At 39.7% G+C, this 18,657-nt stretch overlaps 1 protein-coding gene across 1 annotated transcript in view; it reads left to right on the top strand.

Annotated features, from left to right (window-relative positions):
• Positions 1 to 18,657, top strand: part of MTHFD1L (methylenetetrahydrofolate dehydrogenase (NADP+ dependent) 1 like) — a 186,877-nt gene that overhangs the window by 93,048 nt on the left and 75,172 nt on the right. Inside the window, exon 21 of the mRNA XM_081044590.1 lies at positions 16,669 to 16,808. Within this exon, the coding sequence (XP_080900716.1) occupies positions 16,669 to 16,808 (140 nt within the window). The remainder of the gene's footprint in view (positions 1 to 16,668; positions 16,809 to 18,657) is intronic.

Raw genomic sequence — 18,657 nt, 5'->3', positions numbered from 1 at the left:
CAGGAATTAGAGCACAGATGGGACGACTGTAAGTGTGGAAGGATTCGGTGTGTTGTTGGCAACTCAGATGTCATGAGTGGAGATTGGCATTGGTGGTGCGATTTTTCTGAAAAAGTGAACAACTCTTGGCAAAGTTCCAAAGAAAACAAAGGTTAACCCCTCCCTTGATGTTCACTCTGTGCATTCCTTAAAAGTTCAGTACATATCAAGAGCTTTAAAAAATGCTTTGTGTTTTTATGTAAACCAGATTGAGGGGGTTCTAGGTTCATATCATCATAAACAGGTTTTTCAACTACAGAGTGGAGGGGAAACCGTGTAGCAGGGGACAGATCTTTGTGCAACTATTCCGCACGCATTTGCAAGATGTCCAGCTTCCTGGCCCCACCCACTAAATGCCAACATGAGAGACCCATGTACCCTCAGGGTGGTATCTTCTCCATTGGGAGATGACAACCTCCACGCCCCAGTTCTCTTGTCTATAAAGTTCTGGAAAATGACATGACCTAACACTTCAGGCAATTTCACAGAAACGATGCATGTTAAGCACATTGGGGCAATTCCTGGACATAGTTACCAGAGTAGCCCATCCCTACTTATGATTTATACACATAATCTAAATACGAAGGTGCTCATAATGGGGTTCTGCTTATCATGGTAAAATGTGGAGTTAAAATAGGACATGGTCAAAACATCATCTTGCAGTGATTAGTGCTATGAAAGTTAACATAAAATGATTTTAAAATGTGATCCAGAGGTTAAACTTGAGTCTTAAAATTCATAAACTGCATAGACTTTTTGAGTTTTTAAAAAATCCATTGAACAGTGACTTTCAAATTTACATGTTATGTTACGGCTATCTCACCCCGTCTTGGCTGAGAACCTTCAGCCTGAAGAGTCAAATGGCCCTAACCTAATACATAAACTGTATTTTAGAAAATTGCAATTATATGAGGTTGAAGCTTTTAGCAATGTTTTTATAATTACAATACTTTCTTGCTGTTCTCATACAAAGAAAACATAATAGAATTTTGAGCAAGTTGGTCATTGCTAAAGGAACAGTGGGTGTTTTTGTGGAGCTCTTTACATCTTTCAGGGGGCAGGGAAAGAAGCATTGATTATTAGTGTTTTCTAAAAGTCTCAACCTCCAACCAGCTTCAACCATGAATGTTGTTTTAACCATTAGTGCTTTAATACAAATAACATCAATTTAAAAATCTACCTATGGTTTAAAAGAATTATGTAAATTACAGAGTGCTTGGGTATCCAGTTCAAAATAGAGTACAGGTGTAACTTTAGGAATGACAGAGGTAGCTCAATGGAATGACAAAAAAAGACCTCTTGCAATAGAAGAATTTCAATAGAATTGTAAACAAACTAACAACCAGCCTCATGTTAACTGGTGAGGCCCTTAAAAGCACGCTAATGTATTCAGGAAATCGACAAGAATGCTGCAATCACCACTGTACTCATCATTATTCTGGAAGTCCTAGCCAATGTCATAAAACAAGAATAATAACACAGTATAAATATTGGAAAGCAAGGGACAAATTTTTCATTTTATGTGTGGTATGATTGTATAACTAGAAAATTCAAGAAACTCAAGTAATAAAAGTTTTGGTTGACTAGTTAAATGCAATGTAAATATGTAAAAATCAATAATTTTATATCAGTAGTTAAGTTTGATGCTGTAATAGGGGAAATATCCTATTTATATGTGTCCCCAAAACTATAAAATAGTAACAACAAACGAGCATAAAGAAAAAAAAACCTATAAAAGTTTATTGAAATACATGGAGCAAGACCTAAATCAATGGTGAGGCACATACCATGTCCTTGGATGGGAATATTCACTCTTAAACAGTCATCATTCCTTTGTTAAACTGACATGTAAATGACTATAAAACTACTATACTATACCATGCCATTGCAATACTATACTATACCATACTATTTAGTACTTTCTCTATTACATAATTACTATAAAAGCTATGGAGGAAGATGAGCTTCCTAGTTAAATTAATAACAACATTTGTCTAGATTCTAGAAGCATAAATTCATGAGGCTAGACAAGAAAAAGAATTTCTTAAATAATGATGGATGACTTACCTTACTCTAGATATCAAAACAAGATAATACTGCCACAATAATAAAGAGGGATAGACAATGAAAACATCATCAGAAGAATACTCTAGAGTAGCTTTCAATAGACTGTTTCATTATATGTAGAAATTAATAATTTGATACAGACAACATTTCAAATCTGGCGAATGGATAGACTAATGATGAAATGGTTTTCAGACATTTGGCTATTTAAAGCATAAACTTTCGAGTCTTGTATCACAATATATTTAAAATAAAAAGATTAAATTTTATATGTGGAAATTAAAACTTAAAGCTTTAAGAAAAAGGCCAAAAAAAGTTTAGTATTATTGATGTAATAGATACATATGGAACATAGAAAGATGTTCATGATATATAAAGTAAAAGAAATCAAGTTGGAAAACAATGTAATAATATATTTCTCATTTTTAAATCATGAAATAAATACCTCTACATGCACTAAAATGATATAGAAGTACGATATCAAGTGGTTACTTTTATTTATCTGTGGGAAATGGGGTCGTGGTCACTTTCACTTTACACTTTATGTTTTTTTGGTATTCTTGAAATTTTTACAAGTAGAGTGTGTTTCTTTCTTTTTTTTTTTTTTTTGAAGAAGGAAAAATTGACATGAAAAATCTGAAGTAATTTGACACGCAGTGTCAGGGAGAAACATTCGAGGCAAAGTGCACAGACCAAGCAAATGAATGTAGGTGGAAAAGTGTTGGTGGGTCCTAGGGATAGTTTTGCTGGAGAATAAGACATGGTGAGGAATGCATTTCATGGTTAGATGAGGCTATTTTGGTGGGAAATAAATGCCAACCTGAAATGTTATTCTTTCAATGACTGGCAGAGATAAATTGACAAGTTTTAAATAGTACTTCTGGTAAGACGCTCCCAAGGAGATGGCATTTGAGGCAAGCCTTGAAGAGTGGGTAAAATACAATCTGATGAAGCAAGACGAAGGGAAAGAAGGAATCAGCAGTAATTCAGTCAACCCAATTCAGTCAGCAGTAATTCAGATGTGGCAGAGAGGAGAGATTGGAGCTATATTCTCAACGTCCTTAAAAGGCATAGAGAAGAGCTACCCTGTTTCTCCGAAAATAAGACCTCGCCGGACAATCAGCTCTAATGCGTCTTTTGGAGCAAAAATTAATATATAAGACCCGGTCTTACTTTACTATAATATAATACCGGGTCTTATTTTACTATACTATAAGACCGGGTCTAATATAATATAATATTATAAATTAATATAATATAAAATACCATACTGGGTCTTAAATTAATTTTTGCTCCAAAAGACGCATTAGAGCTGATTGTCCGGCTAGATCTTATTTTTGGAAAAACATGGTAGTCTAGTTTCTAATCCATGAGGACTTCCAGGATGATTCTGTAAAGAGTTGTTGCTGTCAGGAGTCCACTTGAAGGTGGTATTTCTGCCCAACACTCCCCCCCACCCCCGCATCGTTTCTTTGAAGAGAATTAGTGAGGGGAAGGAGAGGCCACGTTCTCATCCAATGGGACTCCCTCCCCAGGACAGGACCCCATCCACAGTTAGAGATGAGGCAGCTCTACAACCAGCAATACCACTTCTGGGTGTTTCCATGAGGCGAGATCTCAGAAATATACTATTGGGTGAAAAAAACGGTTGTGGAATTTTAAGTACAGTCGAACACATTTCAAACACACAGAAACAACACTGTTCTGTTCATGCCTTGTGCATGTGTAGAAGTATGAAAACATGACCTGGATCTGCACCAGGTTAATAACGTTATGGGAAGATTATTGCTGGTTATAGGAAGAAGGGAGGGGGCTGAACTGGGGCCGTGCCTGGGAGACTGCAGCTCTATCGGTGCCATTTTACTTCTTTGTAAAAGGAAAATAACCACAATAGTAATGGTAGTTATGCATGGGAGTGGGGGCAGAGAAGGGATATGGGTCTGTAATTTAGGAGACAGGCTGAGGCTAGAGCTATAGATGAGCAGTTGTCATTAATATGTGGTCAAGTCTTTACTTGATTTAGAGCTAAATCTGGATATTGATAGCCCTGTTCAGTGGGTCAGGGCTTTTTGGTTACTTTTCTAGCAGGAATGACGTTTTGCATGTAGCCACTAACTCTACCCTTTCCTTTGGGATGAGTAGTAGAGATGGCAATCGCTGGGGAAGGAGGGTGGGGGGGAATGGTGGTCATCAGCCTGACTGAGCTGGGGCCAGACTTTGTCTCTACAATCTGAACTGGGAGGAATGAACAAGGCGGTGAGATTCCGCAGTGGTTCCCTTGGAGCCTACTTTTCAGGGCCATGAGGATTGCTTATTCATCCACTAACTACTCCTTATTCCACACTGAGAGATGGTCAGTTATGTTGTAACGAATGAGGTGTGGTGGTGTGTTTTTTTTTTAATTTTTTATACGTTCAAGTGTTTATGCATACAAACATTCTGAATTTCAAGCACCAGTCATCTGAGTACCTTCTTTTGATTCCCACCCCTATCTTATTTAGTTCTTTTTTTGTTTGTTTTATAAAGTTGCATGCATGTTTTGGTTTATGATGGATTGTTTTTACTTTCTAGGATCAGGCAATAATGTAATGATATAACTTCTAAAAATATTTTAAACAACTATGAAAATAGTTTTTTGCCCCTAAAAACACCTTTCTTTATTACATACATACACAAAGGATATAGAATTTAGAGTGAGAACAGTTCTTGAAGTCCAATGACTAGGAAACCCTCTGGAGTCCCACACATATATCCCTGGAAACTCACATACATACTGGTTTCTGCTGTCTTCATTTAAGTTTTGATGTAATGTAATGTATGGAGCTTGTGATCAGACCTTCTCTGTTATCTTCAGTGGTGGAGCTTTGAGGCATCTATTCAGACAGTTGTGGCTACATCTCAGCCCCTGAAATTTTAGCTCTTCCATCAGCAAAACTTTGAGCAAATCTGACATCTTTCCTAAATTAGAAATGTAACCTTGACTTCAGTCCCAGAGTTACTATTGTGCAGAGAAGGAATTCTGCATCATGTCCAAATGATGTACAAACTGAAATAGTAGAAATGAAAAATGCTCTAATATTTCTAAGTGGGCTCTATTTTCACAGATAGTTCAGTTAGGATTAGGTTCATCCACAAATAACAACAACAGTGAGAAAAAGTGACACACAGCAATAGAAGCTTGTTTCCCTGTCACATAAAAGAAATTCTCGGTGGGCAGTCTCTTATGTATGGCAGCTCCTCTATCATCAGGGACTCCGAGCTGCCTGGTAACCCAGGATGGTTGCATAAGTCGCAGCCATTACATCTGTATCTCAGCCAGTGGGAAGAAGGAAGAGAGGCATGCCCCCTTTTCAGTATGTTGTATGGCCTTCTTGGACATGCAACAACTTCTCTTTACGTCTCATTAATAACCTTGGCCCACAGCCATACCTAGCTGCAAGAGAAGCTAAAATGTTTTCTGATTCTACACGGTCTCGTTCAAATAGAAAGATGCGTTGCTAATCCATGTCAGCATGACGTAGTTCAAGACACAGAACTGAGTTAAAGCCAAGTGATGCCTGTCACTGTTTCTGTTTCCTTGTTAGTGACGTATGCTCGGCAGCCGGGCAGGTTTAGGACAGCAGACTGACTTCTCTACGCAAACACTTGGGACTAAACTCTAAATCAGCCAAACTGACCGCCCACTTGCTTTCTTAAGTATAGATCACTTTTGAAAAAGAGTTTAAAACATGTCTAAAAATAAGAGTGGTTTTATAAATCATGACTCATTCTTGTACTAGATTATATTATATTACATTACATTATATTGTATTAAATATTAATATTATTTGAAAAAATGTTACTGTCTTAGGGAAATGCTTCACGTTCTTAGGTTAATTGAAAAGAGCAGGACACAGAAGTATCTTTAGAGCATGGTACTTACTGTGTTGAAGGTAAAAGCTTGTGGATGGAGACACTGTCTTTGTGGGGACAGCCCCCATCTGCTCTTCAGGAAACCATCTCTGAAATTTGCAAGCTAGGTGGGCATCACGATCCCTCGTTTTAATGCTTATTTTTTGCCAACATAATAAACATAAAATATTTATATGCACTGAGCGTTTTCCTGTATAACACAAATAATCCTTTTTATCAGCGGCTTTAGCCTAGTTGGACCCACTTCGAGCTAGTAGGCCAGGCTGGGGGCATACCAACAGGAGGAGAGAGAGGGATGGCAAATCGAGGGTTTGTACTTCATTCCAACAAAATGAGAATTACACCAAACTTTGGTTTCAACTCCGGGGCGTAGGGATGTCCCTCTTCAAGGCTATTATCTTGAGTTTGAGTTTTTTACAAATGTAAATGTGAATTACTGGTGTTTTCAGTGTGTCCTCATTTATTCTGTTAAATCTTTTTAAAATCGAATACCAGTGGACAGGTGGTAGGCCTGGTCTTACAGTGGTGTCCATGTCAGACGTACTGGAAGGAACATGGAAAGCAGGACAGTGCAGACCTCTGTCTCCACACCCAAAACTAGAGCCGCAGGATCAGTAAGAGTAACATGGCATCTGTGACCCTACATGTAAACATAATGGCCAATGCCACTGAGATCAGGGGTGTTGTTCCTGCGAGCTGCCTGTGCTGTTTGTCCCAGGGCTGACCGGAACGGGGCCAGACCTGAAGAATCATTAAATGGATCTTCTTGAGGTCAACTGGTAATGCCAGATATGATTGTCAAACCAGCGGGTCCGTCTCTTCCCTTCCTAGAGAAGAAATCTGCAAATGTAGAGTCGAGGCCAGTGACTCTTGGATGTTTTGTCTGAAAGCCAGAGCGTGAGATTCATTGTGTATCACAACTGTATGTGCACACGTGTGTCCGTGTGTAAAAACTGGAACAAATGTCTTATGAAACAAATCTACTTTCTCTTATGATGTGTGATATATCCTGATATTTCTCTCCTAGTCTTTATCTTTTTTTAATTCTGGTTGCAACCCAGTGCAGCAGTGCACAGCCCCATCCACGGTTTCACTTTCTGAGGTTTCTGTGGTTACCCGTGGTCAACCACAGTCTGATTATATTAAATGGAAAATTCCAGAAGTAAACAATTCATAAGTTTTCAATTGTGCTCTGTTATGAGTAGCGTAATAAAACCTCCTGTTGTCTTGCTCCGTCCCACCCAGGATGTGAATCCCCCATTTGTCCAGCGTCTCCGCACTGTTTGTGTTCCCTGTCCGTTAGTCACTCACTAGCCGCCTTGTTTATCAGGTTGACTGTCCTGTATCTCAGTGCCTGTGGTCAAGTCACCCTTGTTGCACTTACTAATGGTCCCACAGCGCAGAGTGGTGATGCTACCAGTTTGGATATGCCCAAGAGAAGCTGTGAAGTGCTTCCTTTAAGTGAAAAGGTGAAATTTCTCATTAATAAGGAAAGAAAACAAAATGTGCTGAGGTTGCTAAGATCTACAGTAAGAATGAATCTTTTATCTGTGAGATTGTGAGGAAGAAAAGACATCATGCTAGTTTTGCTGTCGCACCTCAAACTGCAAAAGTTCAAACGGAAAAGGCATTAAATTTGTGAGTGGAAGACATGAAGCAGAAAACATGTTCGATATCATCCGAGGTTTCAGGCATCCACTAGGGGTCTTGGAACTGATCCCCACGGATTAGGAGGGAATACTGTACATTGATTTTATGACAGGCTAATGGGTCTCTACCTTCAATTCAAAAATCCCTGTTCTTCCTGCTTGTATTTAGTAAATATACTGTAGAATCTGCCTACTTTTGCGTTTGAAAATGTTTTCCTTCTGTCTGTTTTACTCGATCATAGTTTTCATACCAGGAATGTTGGTATATGTAATTTGTTTGCAAACGCAGTAATCATAATTCCACTTGCTAAGTTTCTCAACACTTGCAGAAAAGCTATTATAGGTTTTTTGATGTTGTTTTTTTTCATGGGAACCTTTAAGATAAAATTTATTTATCTATGACGTTTATACATTTTTCCTCCAAGCGTTTGTTTTCATGAACAGCTCAATAAAAAACATTCTATTTCATCTTTCCATTATGTCAGGTTAAGGCATGGTAGTAGCAGAGCCTTTCAAAATTTGTTTCTGTTTCACGTTCTCTTTCAAGTGTCGAGTTCTCAGGGGCTGTAAGGGAACAGCTCTGCCCCCATTCAATCATCTAAAATTCCAGGCTTCTAGCCAGAACTTTGGGACACCATGTGTTTGCTAAAAAGGGAAGGGTTAAATCCCTGGTCATAGCGATGACATTGTACAAATGCTCATGATCCCTCCAAGAAGATGGGAACTATTTGGATAATAGATTCGTGAATTTAATTCAGTTGGATTTTTATAAGGGAGGTAAAAATAACATGTGTAATTTAATTTTCATCTAAACATTTTTTTTTTCAAAATTAAATTTCACTTTGGCCAACATCATTTTACAAACCAAGATGATTAATGATGGTTCCAAATAACGTGAACCAGTGTCTGTAACTAATTAACTCTGTAGAGAAAGGAAATTCTGGGTCCTGACACCAAAGCGCATCTATATGGCATTACTGGTTTTTTCCAAAGTTTTTATTACTAACAAAAACATATGGTTCCAGTGGCCCTGTGTTCTTTTTATACTTTGCTTATCTTTTCTTTCCCCAAATAAATTCTCAATAACTTTATCTTGTATTGTGTATGACTACCAAACTTCCCCTAATGGGTGTAAACACTGCCATCAACGAAAAGGTAAGAAAAAGGAAAGGCACGTGCTCCTATTAATATTGGAGCTTTTTTTTTACTGGTTTCTTCTTCCCTTAGATCTCCCAATATGTGCCCAGTTGATCTATATATTCCATGGAAATTTTGCCGTAAGACATTTAATAAAATCAAAGAGGGTCATAGATTAAATAGGCAAATCAGAAACAGCAAAAGCATTCAATTTTTTGAAAAACTTATATGTTCAAATCCTCAAAATTAATATGTTCTCAAAATTAATATGTTCTAAATCAAGTTCATTTTTTTTCAGCTGTGGTAATAATGCTGTGCTCCCCTTGTCATTTATTTAATGATTCTTCATGGTTTACTTAGTCTCCTTCTAGTAACTGAGAAAAATAATTCAAATCCTCAAAGGCTAGCCCACCTTGAGCTCAAGTTCAGAATCCGTGTGCTTCTGTGACCTTGAACTCCACTTTCCCTGAATTTATCTGCGGACAGCTGCAGCTGAATAGACCTGTTTACATAGGGTAGAAAAAGGCCGTTTGAAGAATCTAGTTTCCATTTCCTTTAGCATTGTTCAGGAGTTACAGCCCACAGTGCTTCAGAATGAAGTCCAGTGCAGCATATACCTTGCTTCTTCCTGTACAAAGGTTTTATTTTTCTTCCTGATTTGTCGTGAGAAAGTAAAGTGCTGACTGAATGAAAGCTACAGTTCTATTCCTCCCTCTGTTTACAAGAAATTCTTTTGAGGATTAAGTTAGCAAAATCTGCCCTGAGCAGATGTATTTCTTATCTCAACCCATTTGAAGCCAAGCTGATTGCAAGGACTAGCTCTTCTGTGAGACCTCTAACAGTCTATAAATTCAAGTTTGTGTCCAAAAATAATGGGTAACTCAATATGTTTTATATTTGATGTATATGTTACGTGGATCATGGCGAGAAAAAATATTACCATTATAAAGTGACTATGAAATCTGAAAATTCTAATCTTCTGAGTATACACGGACTAAAGGACCCCTTAGTGACATAGCAAGCTGGAAATTCAATTTGCAGTTCTGGTGACAACATTCAGGCATGTCAAGTAGCCCGCAACTCAAGGAGGAATTTTCTTGGTGCTTCAATTTAACTCTCAGAGTCCAAGGAGCGTTTTCTCCAGTGTAAAAGCAAAAATGAGAATTTCAGATCTCAAGGATTTGTTGCCTTTTCTCCCCCTGTGTGCTTGTGGTGAGAAGAGGAACATGCAGTCTGGAAAAGAAAACCCAAGCTAGAGGGTTGGAGTTGCTCAATTCCCAACCAGTGATGGGAAGACAGAAACCTGGCAGGACAAGGCTGGGAAGTCCCATCTTGGGATCTGACTCAGCCAGTTGGAAGGTGGTAAAATCCCACCTGGCCACCAGGAGCCCAGACTGCAGAGCGAGTGTTCTCTCCCTGCGGCCTGTGTCTGCTGGTGTTGGGTACCAAGCCTAGATGGAACTGGTCCTTGGAGCTTCCTCTCTTGGAGGTCTGTCTTTGTTCACCAGTAGACTTCCTGCCGCTGCCCAGGAGGCAGCACTGCCGGCATGTAGACCAGGAACTAAGAATGCATCATGATTCGTCATCGCCAAACGAATTGCTCCAAGAGAGAAAACAAATTTCTGGATTCGGTCAAAAACAAAGAAAGAATGACATATCATATGGAGAAGACTCCAGAGTACGTACTTTCTGCAGGGCAACATTGCAGTTAGAACACCAGTTGGGCACACCCTTCAGAGTTAGGGAAAGAATAGAGAGCTACTTCTTATATGTCAAAATATTGAAGTACAGGGTGTGACGTGTGACGACTTTCACTGGAATCATTGGAAGCATACTTACCAAACAGTTGAGCTTGAGAAATGCTACGTGCTTCCTTGATATATCGGGGGTGCCAAAAAATGTATGCACATGACTTGTATTCATCTTTCGTTATCGGTATATATTGAGTATTACGATTGTAATGCAGTAGTTTTTTTTTTTTCCTTTTTTAAAATGTGTGTATTGTTTTGGGCTCCCTCTGTATTGACAAGGCAGTATGGGGTAGGAACCCTGGCATAGATTGCAGTCTTATGGGCCTTATTTCCATCCAAGCTCTTATCATGTAGCTGTGTGACCTTATTTAAATGTTCTAATACTTAGCTTCTTAAGCGGACGGATAAAGACTTCAAAGGTGCGGAAGAGTGAAATGAGACGGAGTGTCTTGTACGTTGCCTGGCGCACAGTGTTAGTTCTGTGCTACTCCCCGGTCCCCAGTCTCAAACTAGAATAGCCTCTCCTCCTCATATGTGTTTGTTCTCAGCAGTAAGACTGACCGTTGCTGCCTGTGTTGTCCCATGTTGACTTGTCATACCTCTCCCTCCCTGCTTTCTTACGAAGTTAGTGTAGCAGTCGCCAGTGAGACACTATTTGTCATCACCAGAACTGCCAGGTTGTAGTGAATGCACTGTTGACGCAGCACATGAGACTGCTGAGCAGAATTTTTACTGGGATTATTATATCTCAGGATCTTATGATATGTAAGGTTATTATTCATGTAATAATCTTGTACAATTTTTCATTCTTGCAAATTCAAGCATCCTCGTGATCCTACTGCAGCTGAGTGTCTCTGTCTCTGGTGGAATTTTGGGTGGATAATTTTGGGTTTGTTTTGGGGTGTTTTTTTTTGGAGGCGGGGGAGTTGGCTCTCCTATGTATTCTGATGTGTAGCGGCATCTCTGGCCTCTACCTACTAGATGCCAGTTACCACAACCACAAATGACTCCAGACATTGCCACATGTCCCCTGGGGGGCAGAATTGTCCTCAGTTGAGAACCACTGAGCTGGTTGGTGATTCCATAGAAATGACTTGAGTAAATGTACTAACACATGAGACAATTCAGAAGTCAATGTGAAACAATTGAATTCAAATTTACCAGCATAATGGTAAATAAAATTTTTAAAATACCAGGGGAATTCAAACAAGAAAAAATGAAAAGGGTAAGTTTTTTTTTTTTTTAATTAGGTAATTAATCTTTTTCCTCTTTGTCGTGTTAAAAATGTACAGTTTCCTCACTAAATAAAGGCGTGAGTACATAGATGATCGTTTAAATGCCAGGCAAAATAATAGAGGTTCAGTCATTGGTTAATGAGGGAAAAAAAAGAATATTGTTTTCCTAAATTCTGGGATGTACATGTTTAATCAAATGGCAGGAGAGTGTAATACAGAAAGGAGAGCTCTGGCCTGGTCAGTAGAGGGACCTGGGACACCACGGCGGGCTTTTATCCCGAGAAGGTAACAGAGGAGCTTGGTTCCTTCGTGGCTCTAGAATGTCTGAACCCAATATGTATAGGGCCTGTCTATGGGGTTATGATATTAGTGCTTTTTTCCCTTTTAGTTAGCAGATCAGTGATTACCTGTCTGAGTCCTGATTGTCGTTGAATTTCACTTATTGTACTTCTTCGTGTACTGCTAGTTGGGGCCATGATACAATCATTCTAGACATAAAAATCATCTCTGCCTCACTGAAGAATTTCATAGGTATCTTGTGTGCCTCCTACTAGTGTGTAGTCATTGTTTGTCACCGTTTCTGTTCGGTTTGTACGATGTGACTCGGGGTGCCCCAGAAGATCAGCACGGAAAGCCAGCCGCCCGATTGTCCGGCATTGGGTTTTACTCGCTAGCTGAACCCAGAGCTCTGTTTCCTGTGCAGGTTACTAACAGTGTTAGTCCAAATAGACCCTTCCCAACCCAGATCCACTGACACTTCCTTTCTGGTTCTGAAGTTTGAATTAAGCCATGCTAGAAAATTACTATCTCATAGTTTCTGCACTTACACAATAAGAGTATCAGTGTTTCCTGTTTTCATTCATGTTGTAAGTAGACTGGCAGTAACCCCCGCCCATGTAAAAGAGATCGCCAAAACAAATAACTGTTGTGGCACGTGCATTTTTTGCAAGCCTTTTAAAATGTGCAGCTTTCAGAAGTCTACGTTACATGCTTTTCAGGAATGCTCAGTCAGAGTAAGTGTTGTATGTGCTTCGTGACTCAAGAACAAGTCTATATTAAAGTCAACATTAAATAATTCTTTTTGCCCTTATCTCTTTAAAAATTTATTAAGAGCAACAAATACGATAAGGGAATAAATTGCTTATTTCAGATCACTAGGAAAACTTAGAGGTTTGCTGTTGACAGTTCCCAGGAAGTGCCTAGGAAATGGAGCCTGCCAATAAGAGTGGCTTGTCCCCTTCTCAAGTCAGGACCCCCTGAGGCACAGACAGATGGCAGTCCATAGTGTCCCTTTCCAAGTTAATACTGGGAAACCATCGTTGGTTGATGGCACCTTATTAGCTGGTCCTAATTTTTGTCATTAGTGATTGCACATCACCAAACCTTTCCCACACTCTGTTTTCCTTAGCAGCCCAGTATTTCAAAACAACATAAAAATGATTACATGCGGTATTTCAGAACAGTTTTCAAAGTCTAAGGATTTTGGCATGTCCTTCTGTTTTCTTCGCATTATTTGCCTCTGTATTTCCTTTGCATTTGGAAGCCACAGTCCCTGAACCTTTATTACTACATCCTGTTTCTTGCCCTAACTGAAGTTCTCTTTGTTACTCCTTTTCTCCCCCAATGTGTCTCTTAAAACATGAATTTAAACTTAGCTAGCCTGTGTAGACATTGGAGATGGTCATATCTTTATCAGATACGACATTTATGCCTTTTATTAAAACTGTTCGCATAGTGTAAGAAAAAAAGTATATGATAGGGAGGGATCAGAACATTTTTAATCTGATTCTGTTTTGTGTGTCCCTCTGCCTAGCTCCACTGAGTGACAGCCTTTACATCATTAGCTCCAAGTCCCACTCTAATCGTTTCTTTATACCTTTGTTCATTCATTCATTTCTATGTGTCAGGTACTGTGTGGGGTCCTGGTGACACAAGAACGATACTCCAGTTCTCTTGCATCCGATAGCAGATCCAATTTCTCCCGCCATGTTCCTGGCGTGCTGCTTGAGGACTGGACTTCTGCCACTGAGGAAAATGCCTGGACATAGCAGGAATTTGACCAGTGCTAAAGAATTGAATATGATTTCTAGCAAGTGGGAGATCTGTTCCTTTGGTGATAATGGCGCTAAACATTTTTGTGAGCTCCCACTAGGGACCAGAAAAGCAGTCACTTAGTACAGTGGTACCTTGGTTTTCAAACGTCTCCATTGACATTCCATAAACCCGGAAGTAAATGCTTTGGTTTTCAAACACGACTCAGAAGTCGAACATGTCACACGGCTTCTGCTGAGTGCAAAATCCTAAGGCCTAGCTGTTGGTTGTTTTCGAATGTTTCAGAACTTGTGGATTATGTTCGAAAACCGAGGTGCCACTGTACTTTACGTGTGTTACCCACTTAACCCTCCTATTTGAGGACTTTGAGACTCAAGTAGGTTAAATAACTCGCCAAGGTCGCACAGCTAGTAGGAATTCTGGATCCCATCTGTCTGTCTTTCTCTCTGTGGTCTGTCTTTGATACTGACAGGCAGAAGGATCATCTATTGGTGACTTGGTAATCTGGTACTGGTGGCCTTGCTGTCTTTTTCCCTAATGGAAGTCCACTCTGGAATGACCTTTGACAAAGTCAACTGAATAGTTCTCTTCTGGGGTCCACCCTGCCACCACCATGCTGAAGTTAACATTGGCTTTACCAGGGGCACCCTCGACGTAGGGGTCGTTATGTCAACGATCTTCTCTGGTTTTGACCCCTACTAGTAAAATCACTAGAATTGTCCCAAGTCCTGAATGGAATGTGTTCTGCTTTAAATTGTTTTGCTACATCGCTTATTCAAAGAAAAGAAAATAAAGGACAAAATGACTTGTAGCTATACTACTCCAAATCGGATATTTTTAAAGGAATATTTTTCAATTTGTCAAAAGCATATCAACAGTCATAAATTTTTTTACATACTCTGGCCCCATACTCTTACCCTCGGGAATTTATTCCAAGAATATAATTTGAAAGAGGTTAAAGCTCATACACACAGATATTTTGCAGCGTTATTTCTGTTGGAAACAACCCAAACATCCAATATCAAGGGGAAACAATTTGTAAATCTTGGTACATCAACGTATCAAAATTATAAGCTTCCACTTATAGTCATAAATTTTGAAAGTTTGTAATACAGCAAGAAAATCTGCAATGATTTTAAAGTAATGGAGCAGAACTACAAAATTCTGTCGTATAAAACTCGTATGGGCATATGAAGTACTTAAAGGAAACCATAAAGAATTAGATCAACTGGTTGATGTATTTAGAGTTTGAAATTATGTGTGACATTTGTATCATTTTTTCCTTAATTCTTGTTAAAATGTGTGTATTCAGTAAATACTGGGGACAGAGATCTTCATTCTTTTACATTTTAAATGTTTTGATTTTTGTCTTAGTAAAATATTTTACTGTCAATTCCTATCTGTGCTGTAAATTATGACCTTGTTTGTACTGTCAGTATATAGTGTGTATTTCATACGTATTTACTTTTTACTACATTGATAGTATTCCTTGCCGAGAGCTGTGTGCTTCTCACATTTTGATGGACATTCGTCTCACTTAGAGATCTTATTAAAATGCTGATTCTGCTTGAGTAGATCCAGAGTAGGGCCTGAGAGTCTGCATCTCTAATCAGCCCATTGGTGGTGCCGGTGGTGCTGGTTCTAGAGATCTCCTTTGTATGTCAAAGTCTCTGCTGCTGACCCAGTGTCACTAGTGTTATCTTGGAAGGCACTGTTAGACATTCTCTTTACTAGCTCCATTCTTGCCACAGGAACAGTTCTCACAATTTGGGGGCGAGGAGGGGATGAGTAAAGATGAGTGTTGTCAGGGAGGAAAAATTTCTCCTCTACCCTTCTAAATTCTTCTGGCTATTAAATCAACATGGGACAGGTTAATAGGGGAAAATCAAGTTTAATTTCGTATATGTACCGGGGCTCCTTAAGAATATGGGACTCACAGGCCAGTCAGGCAGTTGGGGCTTCTGACCTAAGGAGAAGGGGTGGGATCTGCAACTTCAGAGGGGAGAAAAGCAGTTCACATGCAGATGGGAAAACAAACGTTTGCTGGGCCTTGCAGACACAGTGGGACAGAGAGGACGTTGGTCTCCGAGCCCTGTGGATTCCCCCTGCCCACATTCCTTGTAGGTATCTCAAGTGATGATGCTTTTCCTGAATCGGGCCCTTTATCTAAGTTTTTTTAGGCTGTTACGAGGGAGGTTAAAAGCTCTTCCTGAGCCTTGTAGGCCTCAGTTGTCTTCGGCTCCAAGTAATTCTCATGCCAGGGTAGCACATTCTGGGGAGACTCGTAATGAACCCCTACAGTGTCCTGTGGTTGTGGAATGAAGATGCTATCTTATATAATAACGAACCTCCTTAAGCCACTCAACTAACTTGAGTTTTGTCAATCAACAGAAATGACCAGTGGCACTAAAAGAAACGATTCTATGTATGATCTACATTGAGAAAGGATCTCCCGTCATAATTATGCTGGCAGTGTTCTTTGATACAATTTGGAACCTGATTAAAAAATCGAAAATCCCAGCTATGTTCAGAAAAGTTTTGCTCTGAGCTACTCTACTGAAAGGAAAATCTAGGCCTTGGCAAAGGATCCTTAAGGCATGGTGATATGAAGCAGAGAGCCGTCTTTTTAGGGAATGTCAAGACGTAGAACATTTTCTAAAACTGGGAGTTAGTTTACCTTTGTGTATGAACAAGGTGCAGCGCTGTGTAGTGACCTGAACTTGGTGGGGAATGTAAGCTGTCCTTTGAATTTGAACCGTACCAATGATTGCCACGCCCTACTGTTGTTTTCAGAAGATAATAGCAAGTTTCCAACTTGATTCTCCACAGTGACTGAAGCTGGCTTTGGTGCTGACATTGGCATGGAGAAATTCTTCAACATCAAGTGCCGAGCTTCCGGTTTGGTGCCCAACGTCGTCGTGCTGGTGGCAACGGTGCGAGCTCTGAAGATGCACGGGGGCGGGCCGAGCGTAAGTCCCTTCTCCTTCCTAGTGAAACCAATTTGAAAATTAAGGTAAAGCAGAACTGAGCGTTTGAAACATTGAAACCTGCTTAATGACTCTAGTTTTCTAGAATGTCTCCTTTTTTACAAGGTACCATCACAGGGCACTGAGAGTTTAGGTAAGTTCAAGTAAACATCGACACCCACAAAGTGACTTCTATGCAGGATTTTGCAAAGGAGCGTAATGTAAACACTGTGGAGTCCTCAGATCCCTATCTGAGGCTGACGTCAACATGTTCTAGCCCCGCGGTAATGGGAGGACAGAGCTCTGGCTGCTGAATGGAGCGCACACCGATCAGAATGATTCCTCTTGTGGGTGAGGTTGTTCAGTGTTTGTACAGACGGCTTTTTGGGTCACTGATGCTACATCTCATCAGATTTCATCTAGAACTATGCTCCTTCTGTTTCTGTTTATTATGATTTCACTTTATAACTGTTATAGGACTGGATTATTTCTCAGAGAGCTTTGCTTGGAAAACATAAATTCTATTGTAACATTTTTAAAGACATTTGATATGAACCTGTATTATTATATACAGAATTTACACATACCTGAAAGGAAATTTTTTTCATTTCTGCGGTTAAGGTGTAGTATTTTATTTTTTCATTTTTAGGTTTCTTCAAAGGGAGAATATGAAATGTTATACCAATTCATTGTTTTTGAAATAATATAATTTTGAGTGGCTTTAACATTTACACTGTTGATATGTTAGATAAACTGCCAAATCTGATTTCTTAATTGGTATACTGTGTTCACAGAAGTCACATGATCGATGATTGTTACAAGAGCAAAACAAACCCGAGGTTTGCCGTCCTAAAAACCCCATCGTGGGCACTGTTTAATCAGCTTAGCGATTCTTTGTCCTAGGAGGAGCAGGCATTATTTCATACCATTTTACAGACGAGGGAGTTGAGGTATGGTGGGTTTAGGGAATGTGGGTAATGTCGCCAGGCCAGCAGAGAGCCAGGTCTGAAGCCCAGGACTAGATCCAAAGCTCCTACTCTGTTCACTGTGCAGAGCTGCTAACTAATGAAGGCTAAACCTTTTCTGAGTCCTAAGTTCATGTGTAATGCCAGACACTTGCGCACTTCATTTCAGCCTCAAGTTTCATCATTATTTCAAATGGAAGGTTGACTTCACGTGCATTATAGGCAGTAAATCCCAAAGAATTCGGAGTTTGCTCAAAACTCCACCTGTGGGTGCAATCACTCCTTGACTTTAAACTTTGACTCTATATACCAACTTCCCGTTTTCAAAACACTGTTTCTGCCCACATAAGACGCATTTGAAATTCTCCCTCCCTATTTTGCACCCTGAAAATTATAAAATCAAAGCGCTTTAATACTGGAAAGGTTTAGAGATGGTCTAGCCTGGTTCAGTCTGCATAGAGAGAAGATTACTGAGGTGGAAAAGGATTCTATGGCTTGCTCAGTATCCCACATTTACTTGCAGGACTAATCAGATGTAAAATCAAGGTCTCTTGGCTTCTAGTCCAATGCTTTTCCACACTGTGATCTCCATCCTGTAAAAATTCCCTGCATGATTTATAATCCTCTTTCAGTTCATCTTAATGTATGTGCTCTGTTTTCCAGCGCTTGCATTTTCTGCTCGCCTTCATCTTCCACTTAAAGTTGTGGTTCCATGCCAGTGATGATTGTAACAGGGCTCAAGCTTCACAGGCACAGATAAAGGTGGTGCACAATAAAAGGGGGTTCAGAAAGCTGGGAGAAGCTTGGCTCCCTCTCCTGGCCTCCAGTAGTGCCTTCTGCGTCATACTGTTTCATGATTGTCTATGTGTATGTCTCCCTCCTCGACT

The sequence above is a fragment of the Rhinolophus hipposideros genome (assembly GCF_964194185.1).
Source record: "Rhinolophus hipposideros genome assembly, chromosome: 3".
Lineage (NCBI taxonomy): Eukaryota > Metazoa > Chordata > Mammalia > Chiroptera > Rhinolophidae > Rhinolophus > Rhinolophus hipposideros.
This window is presented reverse-complemented; position numbering and strand designations above follow the sequence as displayed.